At 45.4% G+C, this 15,625-nt stretch overlaps 1 protein-coding gene across 1 annotated transcript; it reads left to right on the top strand.

The window, feature by feature from the left end:
- Positions 1–1,855: 1,855 nt before the first annotated feature.
- On the top strand, positions 1,856–7,834 carry LOC149460699 (uncharacterized). The gene is made up of 4 exons (XM_089679375.1): positions 1,856–3,476; positions 3,714–3,803; positions 3,890–4,006; positions 5,066–7,834. The coding sequence occupies exons 1-4, from the start codon at positions 3,153–3,155 to the stop codon at positions 6,794–6,796; spliced, it is 2,262 nt and encodes a 753-aa protein (XP_089535501.1). The 5' UTR covers positions 1,856–3,152; the 3' UTR covers positions 6,797–7,834.
- The last annotated feature ends 7,791 nt before the right edge of the window (positions 7,835–15,625 follow it).

The raw sequence follows: 15,625 nt of genomic DNA on the forward strand, positions 1-15,625 counted from the left end.
GACAGTGAGTGGACTTTTATATCTTTTTATGGTCATCTGCTTTATGGGCTCCTAGTAATCTGGGTGACATCCAAGCCATGCATAGATGGTATCAGTGGTCCCTGTAGAAATCCATATATATGGACATTTGTGCATTATTAATTACAGACTAAATCTACCTGGAGACCTGGGGACACTGTACAGGTTCTACATGTAGTCTCGGGGGTCCCTGTGGAAGTCCATGTGAGGACATGTCTACCTATGATAAATGACAGGCTAAACCCACCTGGAGACCTGGGGACACTGTACAAGTTCTATATGTAGTCTCGGGGGTCCCTGTGGAAGTCCATGTGTGGACATGTCTACCTATGATAAATGACAGGCTAAACCCACCTGGAGACTTTCTCCACACCTGGAGTGTGCTGCATTCTTGGAGAACGTCTACACAGTGTTTCCAGATTGGCTTTATCACCCCAACGAGCTCGCTCCAGTTCATGGATGTCATCATTATGTTTGGAGGATCTCACCAGTCAGGAGCCTTTCCTGTCATCCTACATGTTCCCTTCTGAGGATTGTTCTATCCTTCCAAACAAATGTATGAAATCATGGATGAGTCCTCCTTCTATGTGATCTAGAAGATCTTCAATCACAATGTCTTTATGGATGAAGTGGATGGCCCAGTTTATATATTATTTATTGCTTTACAGCTTTATTCCCTCCAGGATTCATTCTTTATTTATAGAACCATTCAAGGAAGTGTTCTTACTGTGAGAGATCTCCACCACCATTCCTCTGTGACCATTACATCCTTGTCATTTATGTCTAACATCTTCATTATCAGTGGATTGATAGATATTCTTATACTTTAGGATGTATATTTGCATTTTCTTCAACAAAAATATACATTTCGGAGGTATCTGTTTCATTGGGTTTACCTTTTGTTTTTAACTTGTGTTCTGTGTCTTTAAGACTTTTCTTTAGATATTTTATTACATAAACAGTTGGTTGCAAAAGATCTAGATTTATTTTTCTTTATTTTTAAAATAATTGTTGATCTTCTGTGGTAGCCCTCAAAGGTAGATAATATACAGGAATGGCTATTATGAGATATTTTGAGGGCTGCAGTTCCTCTGAACTCCACAAGGTGGTGATCTCATGTAAACCCAGACAGGAAGTCTCTATGGAATACAGACAGGAAGTGATGTCAGGTACAGACAGGAAGTGATGTCAGGTACAGACAGGAAGTGATCTGAACAAAGACAGGACATTTCATGTGGCTCAAAGAAGAGTAGACATTGGTTGAAGTGGCAGCAGAGGAGGTAATAAGATTTCCTATTTCCACCCAGTAACCCCCATCATGTCCGTCCTCTTCCTCCATAGTCACGTCCGTCCTCTTCCTCCATAGTCACGTCCGTCCTCTTCCTCCATAGTCACGCCTGTCCTCTTCCTCCATAGTCACGTCCGTCCTCTTCCTCCATAGTCACGTCCGTCCTCTTCCTCCATAGTCACGCCTGTCCTCTTCCTCCATAGTCATGTCCGTCCTCTTCCTCCATAGTCACTGTGACGTCTTTTATCTCCAGCAGATGATGATACACACATATATAGTGTGGGAACCCAGATGAACCCCTTCAGGGGCAGAACATTCCCCCACTTCCGGGGCCGGAACATTCTCCTCATTGTGGAGATAAATTCTAGTAATATGGTCCTCTAAACAAACAGCACTGACAATAAATAGACAAGACAAGGACCATCCTGACCATACATGGCCTACAAAGGGCAATGATGACACTACACAGGCAGCCAATGGGCAATCATTACACTATGCAGCCAACACAATGATGGAGTGCCGGGGTCAGGAGTATGGAGCATAGAGCCCCTTACATTGCTGCTCAGGAGGAAGAAAACATTCCAAATGAATGAAGAGCAATCACCACTGAAGTGCTATGTTCCCTCTTTTATACATTGTGGAGGGTCTGGTTTGAATATGTCCAAATAAAGGTGATTTATTTTTTTGGATGTGCAGCGAAACAGATTTTTCTTCTCTACCCGGAACAAAACATTCCCCAGCCTGCCATGAAGAATATGTTCCATCATTGGTGTCAGAAGGAGGAAAAAAATGAGGGGTCTGAGGGATGAAGGGGAGCTGAGAGGACTCTCAGGAGGTACTAAGGATGAGAGACTTTGGGACCCCTGAGGGTGTAGAGTAGATGGTGAAATCTGGGTTGATAGGGTTGGCAGGTAGCATATCTCTGAGGGAAGAGAAGGTTGTAGGGCTCATGGGACTCTGAGGTAGGGAGGGGGGCTCTTGGTCTCTGGTTGTCCTCCCACCTGAACCTATTTTCCAGACCTTCTTACAGAACTCCTACCAGGAAAGGAAGGCAACCTTCATCTTCTTATCATCTGACCGGTCAAATAACATTTTCCAAGATACCAAGCGGAATGAAGAAGGGAAGTCTTTCACCCCTTGGTGGGAACTCATTCTTAGAGGAGGTCTGTTGGTGAATTATCAACTAAAAGGTAGTCAGGGGTCAGTGCTGAACATCTTCAGGAGACACTCCAATACCTTCCCATGACACAGGCTCTGGCAGTGCCCGGTGCTGGAATTCAGAGCCCCAGGAACCCACCACCACTCTGTACAATGTCGTGTGTACTACAGTATACTTGCCAATGATGAAAACAAGACCCTACCCCCTGCCATCCTCCTCCTACCCATACTGGGCTACCATTGGAGGAAGGAGACCAGACCCCTCCCTCACAGCTCTCTCCTCCACCAGCACCATCCTTCTATTCTATCCAATCCCTTCTCATACTGCAGAGAGTGACAGTGACATCACTCCTGTCAGTTAGAAAGCTGTCAGAGATTGGAGCCTTGCAGCCGGAGTTCTGGCAATTATCCTGATTAGCCAGTAAATCCAGCCAATAGTCAGCAAGTTCCCCTTCCTGGACACCACGATGACCCAACATTGACCTCACAGCACTGCCTCAGAGGAAACATGTCAAAGGAAGGATCATATTTATCATTCCTTGTCTGAAGATCTAAAACTCATCAAAACCAGTTCAGAGACCAAACAAACCCAACAGAGAAAAGGGGATTTCTGATCTGGCAGGTCAAGAGGGTCCCGGGACCTCCAAAGTGTAACAAATACTAAACAGTCCCGACTAAACATCTTCCCATGGGGGGAGTAGTTCTTCAATGTCCAGCAACCCTCCTATTCCCCCCTCACATCCACATCCTATTATTGTGTGATCAATACCATCCAAATCATTCTTACTTTCATTTCCCAAAGTTATCCGTCTACAAGGAGACCTGTATAGATCACATGATGGCACCAATGAGGATGGAGGAGGACCGGAGTCACATGACTGAGAAGATACTAAACCTCACCCTGGAGATCATCTACCTGCTGACCGGAGAGGTGAGGAGGATTCTGGGAGGTCACATGACATCACTGTTATCTCTATTAATAAAACACAGACCTGACCGGAGAGGTGAGGAGGATTCTGGGAGGTCACATGACATCACTGTTATCTCTATTAATAAAACACAGACCTGACCGGAGAGGTGAGGAGGATTCTGGGAGGTCACATGACATCACTCTTATCTCTATTAATGAAACACAGACCTGACCGGAGAGGTGAGGAGGATTCTGGGAGTCTAACATGATATTCCTATTGGTTCCTCAATATAGAGATTTCCTCTTCTGAAGTCAGGTGATCATATGACCATCACAGTGCCTCCATGTGACTCCCTAAACCCTGAGAGACACAACATGCAGAAGATTCTAGAAGTCATCAAGAAGATGATGGAGCTGCTGACAGGAGAGGTGAGCGGTGCCGGGAATTCTGGGACATTCTCCAGTAACAGACAAGGGATGTGTCTGGATGGTGACTGTATCATTGTGTGTGTCAGGTTCCTATAAGGTGTCAGGGTGTCACTGTCTATTTCTCCATGGAGGAGTGGGAGTATTTAGAAGGACACAAGGATCTCTACAAGGACGTCATGATGGACAATCAGCCGCCCCTCACATCACCGGGTAAGAGGAGACTTTATTGTAAAGGAGAGAGCAGTACGGAGGATCCACCTAGATCCCCCATCATCTGATAAACACATAGAAACAATGGATTCAGTCAGTGTGTGTGTTTCCTACAGATGGATCCAGTCATGGGAACCCACCAGAGAGATGTCCCCGTCCTCTGTATTCCCAGGATTCCACACAGGAAGGTCACACCATCCCTCACCATCATCAGGTAGATGATGACAATTATTGGTAGTTGTGATTTATACACAGCATGTTTGTTACAATGAATGTTTTATTATATCTTTCAGAGTGGAATCCTCGGGGATGATAATATTGATGTTAAAGAAGAGTATAAAGAGGAGGATGAGGAGTATGGAGTGATGGAGGAGTTTTCAGAAGGACACAAGGATATGATGGAGCCACCTAATACCAGGAACCCACCAGAGAGATGTCCCCGTCCTCTGTATTCCTGGGATTCCACACAGGAAGGTCACACCATCCCTCACCATTGCAAGGTTGGTGGGATGGAAAATCTAGAACATGGACTTGTAGGGGTGATAAGTGGATATTTTTATGTGATATTTTCTTGATTTAGAGTGGAGATCCAATCGATATAGAATTTGAGGTGAAAGCAGAAGAAGAAGAGGCGTATGTGAGGGATGATCAGCAGTCTATGGAGGAGGATGGAATAACGGGGATATTTATAGAGGAGGACACTCCTACAGAGATCAGCACAGGTGGGTCATGAACACTAAATCCATTCCTCCACCCATACTGCTCACTGATTGGTCCAGAGTAGGGCGGGGACTGGGTGATATCAGCCTGTAATCCCCTGGTCACTTTCCTGAGCTGTGTTCCCCGTCCTGTATTCCTGGATTTCTCTCGGATAATCTTCCTTCTCTGTGCTGCAGACACAATTTATGTATCAGTTCTGGTTGTTTCCTCACTCTCTGACTAAGGTCCATGAATAAAGAAATGACCTGGTAGGAGATCAGAGGAGCCATTTCCTAGTTCCCTTGAGGGTGGAATTGTAAGCTCCTCAGAGACCAAGCTGCCTGATGTGGGCGGAGTCCTGGTTTGGGGGAACCAATCAGCTCCTGTCTAGTAATCCTCTTTGTCTTTGTATTTTAGTCCATGGCCGGGAGATGAGGAAAACCTCCGAGGATTGTCTCACTTTGTCTCCAGACTGGAAAGTAGAAGATGAGGACATCACACAGTATAGTCCAGGAGAAAACCCGGCTCCCTCCAATGTCCATCCGGCACCACCCAGTGTAGATGGACCATCAGATTCCTCGTATCCTGAGGAACCTCAGACTGTGCGGGACCGGGCCGGCCTTCCAACAGGGAGGAGGTTCTTCTGTACTGAGTGCGGGAAAGGTTTCCATTATAAATCCCATCTTAATTTGCATATAAAATCTCACACAGGGGAGAAGCCACATTCCTGTCCTGAGTGTGGGAAATGTTTTTCAGCTAGGTCCAGTCTGTACAAACATCTGAGATCTCACACAGGAGAGAAGCCATATTTCTGTTCTGAATGTGGGAAATGTTTTTCAGATAAGTCTAACCTTTATCATCATAAGAGATTGCACATGGGGAAGAAGCTGTATTCCTGTTCTCAGTGTGGGAAATGTTTTATAGAAAAATCAAAACTTGTTGGACATCAGAAGTCTCATGCGGTTGAAAAGCCATATTCCTGTCCTGAGTGCGGGAAATCTTTTTCAAGGAAGGCTAATCTTTACACACATCAGAGATCTTACACAGGTGAAAAGCCGTTTTTCTGTCCTGAGTGCGGGAAAAGTTTTTCACATAAATCCAATCTGTACGCACATCACAGATTACACACGGGGGAGAAGCCATATTCCTGTCCTGAGTGTGGGAAATGGTTTTCAAAGAAGTCCCATCTTTACATACATCAGAGCTCTCATATGGGGGAAAAGCCATATTGCTGCCCTGAATGCGGGAAAAGTTTTTCACAAAAATCTAGTCTGTACAAACATCAGAGATCTCACACAGGGGAGAAGCCATATTCCTGTTCTAAGTGTGGGAAATGTTTTGTAGAAAAATCAAAACTTGTCGGACATCAGAAGTCTCATGCGGTTGAAAAGCCATATTCCTGTCCTCTGTGTGGGAAAATTTTTTCAAGGAAGGCTAATCTTTACACACATCAGAGATCTCATACAGGTGAAAAGCCACACTCCTGTTCTGAGTGCGGGAAAAGTTTTTCACATAAATTTAATCTTTACACACATCAGAGATTGCACACGGGGGAGAAGCCTTATTCCTGCCTTGAGTGCGGGAAATGTTTTTCAAGGAAGTCCCAACTTTACATACATCAGAGCTCTCACATGGGGGAAAAGCCGTATTCCTGCCCTGAATGCGGGAAATGTTTTTCACAAAAATACAGTCTTTACAAACATCAGAGATCTCACACAGGGGAAAAGCCATATTCCTGTTCTCAGTGCTGGAAACGTTTTTCACAGAAGTCCGATCTTTCCAGACATCGGAGATCTCACACTGGTGAAAAGCCGTATTCCTGTACTTTGTGCGGGAAATGTTTTACACAGAAGTCTAATCTTTACATACATCAGAGAACTCATACTGGGGAGAAACCGTATGCCTGTCCTGAGTGCGGGAAATGTTTTTCAGACAGGTCCAGTCTTTGTAAACATAAAAGATCTCACACGGGGGAGAAGCCACTTTCCTGTCCTGAGTGCGGGAAATGTTTTTCAGTGAAGTCCAGTCTGCACAAACATCAGAAATCTCACACAGGGGAGAAGCCATATTCCTGTCCTGAGTGAGGGAAATGTTCCTTACTGAAGTCCTGTCTGTAACGGATATGTAAAATTTATTGTAACGGACATGTAAGATTTGAGTGGAAATATGGTATCATAGCCATGACAGGTTGAGTAGATTAGATTATGTCAGGCCCTTTCATTGCAAAGGTGTGTGCAGGAACAGTCTGGTCATTAAGGATGTACATTGAGCCCCTGGGCAGTAGGGAAATGAATAGAAGGTACAGACAATGGTCTGGGGTCAGATGTGTATGTATACACAATTACTCCATAGGCCTTACAGACCCAATCATCATTTACCATCAATTAGTCTAAAGCCAGGTTCCTGGAGGTGACACCTTTGTGTTAATGAGATGATCACCTGCTGGGAAAACCAGTTTAGGAATTTGTTATAGGAGACAGGACAGCTAGCTATATGCATTCATCAAAGGGGGATGTTTAATCTCTTATAAAAGCTGAAATATTAGTTGCAGAGATATGAACAAGCTTCTTTTGTGCAGGCCATTCTGTGCGCTACATTTGCATATGAAAATCATATTTTTGGCTTGGGGAGAAAGCCAGGAAAATGCATAGAATGATTAGATGACGCGGGGGTGCGACAGTCGGAGGGTGTTTGGTACTGTTGCGATCGGGCTGACACGCTGGTGTCAGAAATCCAATCCCCGACTTGATGTACAGGCCAGTCTTGGCCCAATTGAACTTGGGCAGGTCCACACACAGTAACTCTTGTGGGCAGGTCAGGACCACCTCCCCCAGAGTCAATTGGCCGAAGACTAATGTCCTGCCCATGTACTAATCCCAATAAATTGGGTACATGGACATTTGTGATCCGTACGGAGCTGGTTGGATTGACCAATGGATTGCTAAGTTTCTGGCTTGCTCCAGTCGCAGAGTAAAGTGTTATTCTGTCTTTTTATTCCCTTTTATTTTATAGTAATTAGTCATTTGTGTGTCTTCTTATATCTTTTGTATTTTCTGTAACCTTTTATATTTTGTACATATTTTATGCTCTGCCCACTTTGGGAAATTAAATCTTAAAATTAATTAGTGAACTTCTGTGTATTTAAGCTCGTGCTCATATCTTCGGAGAGACTAGATTGGAGAGATTAGATTGGAGAGATTAGATTGGGTTAGATTGTATTGTATTTTAGTGCCTTTAAAATGCTCGGTCAAGCTCATTGCCAATCTGTATGCAACTGCACTGTGAGTGGGCAGATTGCATGCAGATTGCAAAGGTAACAGATCTGCCAGACGGAGATCTGTGTGTGTGTGGTGTCTCAACAGACCATTCTGTGGATAAACTGTTGGGTGGTGGCAGGCTACCTTTGTGGTGCGTCTGGTGTGGGGGGGTGTGGACAGTGGAAGGGTTATCAACACCGGGGTAAAAGCTAGGATAGCTGAAGGGACCTTTAGAAGGGTGTGTGATTACTAAGCTGGTCCTCAACTCTAATCAGGGCACCAGGTTGTATGTAAGATCCTATCTGCCAGTGTGTGGTCAACCAGCTGGATTGGAGTGGAGTCTCCATCTGGTGGTGGCCAGAGGTAGTGTGGGCTGTGAAAAGGTATCACGGCTGATCTTATATATGGTTTGAGATATTTAAGTGTAAATCCCTTTATTATCCCCTCTTTACCACCCTGTCGCGGCCGCACGCGTGCGTCACGGTTAGCTAGTCGCTGTGGGCGTGGCGTGTGGTGGACACGTGACAGGGTGATCGTTTAACGAATCCTTGACACTGTCCTCCTGTACATCAGGGGTCCCACACAGGGGAGAAGCCATTTTCCTGTCCTGAGTGAGGGAAATGTTCCTCACTGAAGTCCTGTCTTCTTGTACATCAGGGGTCCCACACAACCCTGGAGGTGTATTAGTGCCTTGAGTGCGGGAAATGTCTTCTAGATGAATGTTGCTGGACATCCCAGCTCTCATGTGGGGAAGAAGCACACCCTGATATACACCTCAGATATACTCCATGGCTGATCTTCATCATGGAAGAAACAGTTCATAAGGAGATCAGAGGCCCCCAAAGACATGGATGAAGTGTGGGACCGGGTTGGCCATTGATGGCAGGAGAAGAAGTTTTCAATGTATTTTCCATCAATGGAAGACATTCCAGCAGCTCAGATGTGATCCTAATAACATTGGTTCCCCCATTCACACAGGAGGAATGGACATGAACTCTCACTGAGGGAATTGCTATACAAACATTCTATGAATAGACCCCCAAATGTCAGGAGATGTTTCTATAAAGACGGGAAGTATGGAGCAGAGAAATGAATAGACCTCCCAGCAATGTTATTACCAGGCTGCAGCTAGGGGGAGCTCTAATGTCACCCCAGCTGAGTGATCCCATCTAGCCCACATTAACCCTCTCACTGCCAGAGCTGTTTCTGCATGATTTTGCACACATGGGAAAATGCAGATTTTGGTCCTGAAGATGAGATAAACCCCCAAACATCTATTCTGTGACATCAGAGGCCCTGGAGAATAAAATGGTGGTAGTTCCAGTTTTGTATTTCACATGATTAAGCTCAATGATTTATCAAGATTAAATTTCAGTAAATAAATACACTAAATGTTATATTAGAGAACACAAATGTAAGATTTTACTTTTTTTGTGGGGTAAAATGTAAAATACGAGGTTGTGCTGAGTAAATAGACACCCAACATGTCCATCCTTAGAATGGTGTGTGCTGATGAAATGATGGAAAATGTTGGTGCCCTAAACCCCCCCGAGGTGATCATTAACCCTTGTGCTGCCATGGATGGGTGTTGTACTGACCTATAGAACTGCTTCCAGCTGGCCAGGTCAGTACGACGTATGTCCATGGCTTTCCCCTTCTGCTATAACCTCATGGTCTCCTGAGCTTCCCTCCACTCCACAGACCCTCTGCCTGTCCTCTAGGATGGTTCCCCGCACCTCTAACATCCCCCCCGCAGCACTAATCCCCCTCGCAGCACCCATTGCTCGCCCACAGCACAGATCTACCTTTAGCTTCCCTGCTGCTGGCCTCTTCTCCTCTCCCCTCCCACCAGCTTCAGCTGCTGCAGGGGAGCCACGGGGAATCAAAATGTCTAAATATTTCCCTCTGCCGCTCAGACTCCCCCCTTGTCCTTAGACCTCTTACTGATCCCCTGAAGCACCTTCCCTGCAGTGCTGCTGGCCAGCTTCCCCTCTACCCCCGCCCATGGCTGTAGCTGCTGCTGGAGTGGGAGATCAGTGTGGTGTTCAGCATGGAGAGTGGGGGTTGGAATGTCATGTTTACCAGCCCCTTCCTGAATGAACACAATGAGTGATCAGTACCGATCACTCCTGTGTTCATTCATCACTGAAGCATAGTAAAGAGTGTTTTCTGTGCTTTAGTTTCATGAATGAATAGAAGCCTCTGTACAGTAGACTCCTATTTATTCATCTACAGTGCAGCTGAGGTTGCATTGAGGACTCTGAGGATTTCTTTAGTCCTCTGATATCTAACCACCCCCCTCCCCCACAAAAAAATAAATACAATAAAATTATAAAAACAATTAAAATAATAAAAAAGTGGGGCCTCATTCTTACAGAGCACATTACAGCATAGGCCCATGTCAGGCCTTGTTCACCCACATGTGTATACAGTGGTGCTCTGTGTATCCCTGTACAACCAGTCCCATTGATGCCAATTGGCACGCAGCGGCTGCACACACACAGCTGCTGATCTCAATCTGACATCCATGTGGATGCATGTCCCAGAAGTCACACTGTCTGCATTCAGGGCTGTGCACCCTCATGGATGTCAGGGTGGGAGCAGCAGCTGTGTCCTCCATGCAGTCTCTGAATCCCCAATGACACCAATGGGACCGCACAGCACGTGTCCATCACCGTGTGGGGAACCGAGGCCTGGCAGGGCTTACACTATAGGATTTCCTGTGTGAACGAGGCCTTAGTAGGACTATAGCAGGAATGTTGTACGTTGTGTTGTGTTTATGTCTCTAATAATGATTTTAGTGTATTTTTAGTGAAAATAGAGATTGGATAAACGTTTGCCCAACTATTGCGGGTCTAATATATCTGTAGCACTTTTTATTATTCCACTGGTTCTATGCTTCCAGAAAATGTCTGGTTTGGGGGTCATTTACAAATTCTGGAAATATTAAGTGAAAAATTATAACCTTCAGATTTTTAGACTAAATTGCACATTTACAGTTTTGCAAATATTTGATTTTCACCATTTCCCAAAAAGGCGCAATCTAAAATGTACAAATATTTCTTATTGATTTCTGCAGTTCAGTTTTAGATTTAGTGGGAAGTTAGCGGGAATTTTGTGAGTTTTGTTGTTTGTCTCGGCTAACAATGACTTTTATGTATTTTTTTTGTGAAAATACTGTATATATATATTTTTATTAACATTTGCACAAATATCACGGGACCTGAAAAATCACTAGCACCTTCTTGTATTCTACTGGTCCTAAGCCAGTGATGGCGAACCTATGGCACGCAGAGCCATCTCAGTGGGCACGCCAGGAGGAAGAGAGGAAGAGGAAGAGAACGCGCTCTCCTGCGCACCTCCGGGGGCGCGCACCGGGCGATCTCCGTGATCGCTGTGTCCTGCGGACACAGCTGATCACATGACATGGTAAAAGGCCAATCACAGCGGCCTTTTACCACGTGATCAGCCGTGTCCAATGACACGCTGATCACCGGGAAATGCAAATGCCGGTTCTCGGCTGCACTTTTCTCACGCTGTCAGATCGTGAGGAAAGTACTGCCGAAAACCGGCAGTTGTCAGAACAGGGATCGGCACCGATCATCAGGGTCACTGATCATCAGTGCCCTGATGATCGGTGCCCACCTGTGCCACACACAAGTTCCGCCCACTTGTGCCCAGCAATGCGCCCACCTGTGCCCAGCAGTGCGCCCACCTGTGCCCAGCAATGCGCCCACCTATGCCCAGCAGTGCGCCTACCTGTGCCCAGCAATGCACCCACGTGTGCCCAGCAGTGCGCCCACCTGTGCCCAGCAATGCACCCACCAGTGCCCACCTGTGCCGCCCACCTGTGCCCACCAGTGCCACCCACCAGTGCCCATCAGTGCAGCCCAGCAGTGCTGCCAGTCAGTGCCCAGCGGTTGTGCCAGTCAGTGCCCAGCAGTGATGTCAGTCAATGCCACCTATCAGAGCTGTCTATCAGTACCCATTATCAGTGTCGCCTATCAGTGCCACCTATCTGTGACACCTCATTAGTGCTGCCCATCAGTGCCACCCATCAATGATGCCCAGCAGTGCCGCCGGTCAGTGCCGTCTGTCAGTGCCTCCAGTTGGTGCTGTCAGTGCCTCTTATCAGTGCCCATCATTTCCTGCATATCAGTGCATCATCAGAGCCTCCTCATCAATGCTCACCAGTGCCGCCTCATCAGTGCTACCTATCTGTGCCGCCTCATCAATGCCCATCAGTGCTGCCTATCAGTGCAGCCTCACCAACGCACATCAAAGAAGAAATATTACCTGTTTGCAAAATTTTAGAATAGAAGCAAAGGAAACCTTTTATGTTTTTAATTTTTTGCTCTTTTTTCATTTATAGTGCAAAAAATAAAACACCCAGTGGTGATTAAATACCACCAAAAAAAGCTCTATTTGTGTGAAAAAATGATAAAAATTGCATATGGTTACAGTGTTGCATGACCGCACAATTGTCTTTGTTAAGTGCAACAGCACTGAAAGCTGAAAATTGTCCTGGGCAGGAAGGGGGTAGAAGTGCCCGGTAGGCAAGTGATTAATTCCAGTGTTGGCACTTTGAAATAAAAAAGTTGGTTTTGTGTTGCAGTTTGGGCATTCGGGCTCAAAAAGGTTCGCCATCACTGTCCTAAGCCTTCATAAAATGTACCCAGTTAGGGACCCCCCCCTTCTTTTTATTCTACCTGCCTTATGCTTTCAGAAAATGTATGATTTAGGGGGGGTCACCTATTTATTCTCCCGCTTCTATGCTTTCAGAAAATGTATGATTTAGGGGGGGTCACCTATTTATTCTCCCGCTTCTATGCTTTCAGAAAATTTACGATTTAGGGGGGGTCACGTTTTTATTCTCCCGCTTCTATGCTTTCAGAAAATGTACAGTTTGGGGGGGAGGTCACTTTCTTTTTATTCTGCCGCTACTATGCTTTCATAAAATGTAGTTTGTGGGGGGGGGGGCAAATTCTCTTCATTCTACCAATCCTATGCTTTCAGAAAATGTGTGATTTGGGGTGTCACCTTCTTTTCATTCTACCCGTCCTATGCTTTCATAAAATGTACGGTTTTATACGTTTTGGAAACTGTAAGTGAAAAATTATAATTTTTAAATAAAATTGCTCTTTGACAGTTTTGTGTAGATTTGATTTTCTCAATTTTCAAGGCTGTTTGTAAAAAAAAAAAAAAAAAATGGAAACATTTCAAAAATGGTCTGACCACCTGAGTTTAACCGCTTCCTGCCCACCGTACAGAGAAATGAGGGATGGGGGGGAGCTCTCTTGTTCTGGGAGGACATATGACATCCTCCCACTCTATCTGCACATGCACACCCCCGGGGACACAGTGGATCACTGATCATGGTAAAGAGCCAATGATGTAGGCTCTACCATGTGATCAGCTGTGTCCAATCACACCTGATCACATGTAAACAGGAAATGCTGCTATCGGCAGTCCTCTCCTCTACACTTTTAATTAGGGCAATGATCATCAGTGCAGCTCCATCAGTGCTGCCTTTCAGTGCCCACCTTTGCCTCCAATCAGTGTACATCAATGCCAAATATCAGTGCCCATCAGAGCAGCCTTTCAGTGTCCACTAGTGATGCCTGTCAATGTCCATCAGTGCCTCCTCATCAGTGCAGTCTATCAGTACCGATCAGTGCTGCCTATCACTGCTGCCTATCAGTGCTGCCTTTCAGTGCCCATCACTGATACCTGTCAATGCCCATCAATGCCTCCTCATATGTGCAATCTATCAGTACCCATCAGTGCTGCCTATCAGTGCCAGTTGGTGCTGCCTATCAGTGCCAGTCAGTGGCACCTATCACTGCCAGTCAGTGTCACCTATCAGTGCCCATCAGTGCTACCTTTCAGTGCCCATCAGTGCTACCTTTCAGTGCCCATCAATGATGCCTGTCAGTACCCATCAGTGTCACCTATCAGTACCATCTATCAGTGCAGCCTCATAAGCACACATCAGTGAAGGAGAAAAATTACTTATTTACATTTTATAACAGAAACTTTTTTCAAAATTGTGTAATTTTTTAGTTTGTTTAGCAAAAAATAAAAGCCCCCCGGTGGTGATTAAATACCACCAAAAGAAAAGAAAAGAAAGCTCTATCTGTCTCAAAAATGATGAAAAGTTGGTGTCATTCAAAGTGTGAGAGCGCTGAAAGCTGAAAACTGGCCTGGGCAGGAAGGGGGTGACAGTGCACGGTAGGCAAGGGGTTAAAAGGGGATCTCAGGGCCCGGCAGAGAAAGGGTTAATGCACAGGTTGGATCTGATCTGCGCAGCCAGCGGTTCTGGTGCTAGAATGAATGGGGGAGGGGGGGTGACATCCCTGACATGTTCAATAACAAATCAGAAAGCAGGAAGACTGGACTCCATGGCATTGACTCATCACAGATGGGGGTTGTATAGAGCCATGACCCATTTCAGGAAGACATCACCTAGACCCCAGTGAGTTAGGGTGGGGGGTAGATAGGACCATGATGGTGTCTCATCTGCTTTGTACATATCCAAAGAAAGCAGCATCTGTTCTGATCTCTGATGGACTCGATGGTTCAGGAGGATTGTGTGTCAGACATTGCCGGCTGCTTGTCTATAGGGAACAAAGCCCACTTAGACTTTATAAATGAGGAGATTTGGGGATAAATTCAGCCATTTAGATAGAAATTGGATGAGGATTTAGACATCGACATTTAGGAAAGAGATGGGATGGAGATGAGTCCAGGACGGGGTGTCCTTATCAGGTTTGATCATCTTTACTCCCCCCAGGATGAAGGGATTGGGGTTCATGGGTAGTTTTTTGGGGATCAGTTTGGGGCCAACAGGGAGGTCTGTTCTGTTTCCTCCAACTCTGCGCTGATGTTATCTCTTTTATAGATTTTATATTTTAGATGAAAACAGAGCCTCAGTCATTCCATAACAAACCTTCTAGTAGCAACAGATCCATGAGGCCCACAATTTCCTGAGAAGAATATGCAGCAACATTGCCACTGGAAGGTGGAAGGAATAAACAGAATCCACACGTTCCTACTAGACTCAAGCTAAGATGATACAAAGAGATCTTCACGTGTGACATTGATAAAGAAGAGCAGTCAGAAAAATGGGATTATAAAGAGCTGACACTCAGACAGTCAAATCATACATATGAATAGATATATATATATAGCTCAAAAAAATGAAAGGAAGACTTTTTAATCAGAGTCTACCACCAAGCCAATGAACCTCCTGGGATATTGATCTGGTCAGGTAAGTAGCAGAGGGGGTTGTTCATCAGTTTCAGCTGCTTTGGTGTTAATAAAATGAACAACAGGTACACTAGATGGGCAAAAATGAGACGACCCCCAAAACAGACATGGTTTTACAGGTAGAGGCTGTCACAATCATGCACACAGAGATGGGCGCGGTCATCCATTCTGCTCCAAACAACTACATTTTGGTATTTCTCTTAAACTCCCAAATCAGTCTCTCTCCTCCGATTTCCCCCTCCCTCAGGAACGCGTTCAGCGTACCTTGCTAAGGGGCTGTCTATACAATCCTCTTGCTAAATAAGGCTTGGCTTGTCCATCGTGGGAAGAGGTTTTGTGTAGGAAAAAGACGCAGTTAGTTCTTGTGAGGAGTCAGACAAGTGAGGA

The sequence above is a fragment of the Staurois parvus genome, unplaced genomic scaffold (genome assembly GCF_062004578.1).
Source record: "Staurois parvus isolate SC_StPar_1 unplaced genomic scaffold, SC_StPar_1.0 ptg000222l, whole genome shotgun sequence".
NCBI lineage: Eukaryota > Metazoa > Chordata > Amphibia > Anura > Ranidae > Staurois > Staurois parvus.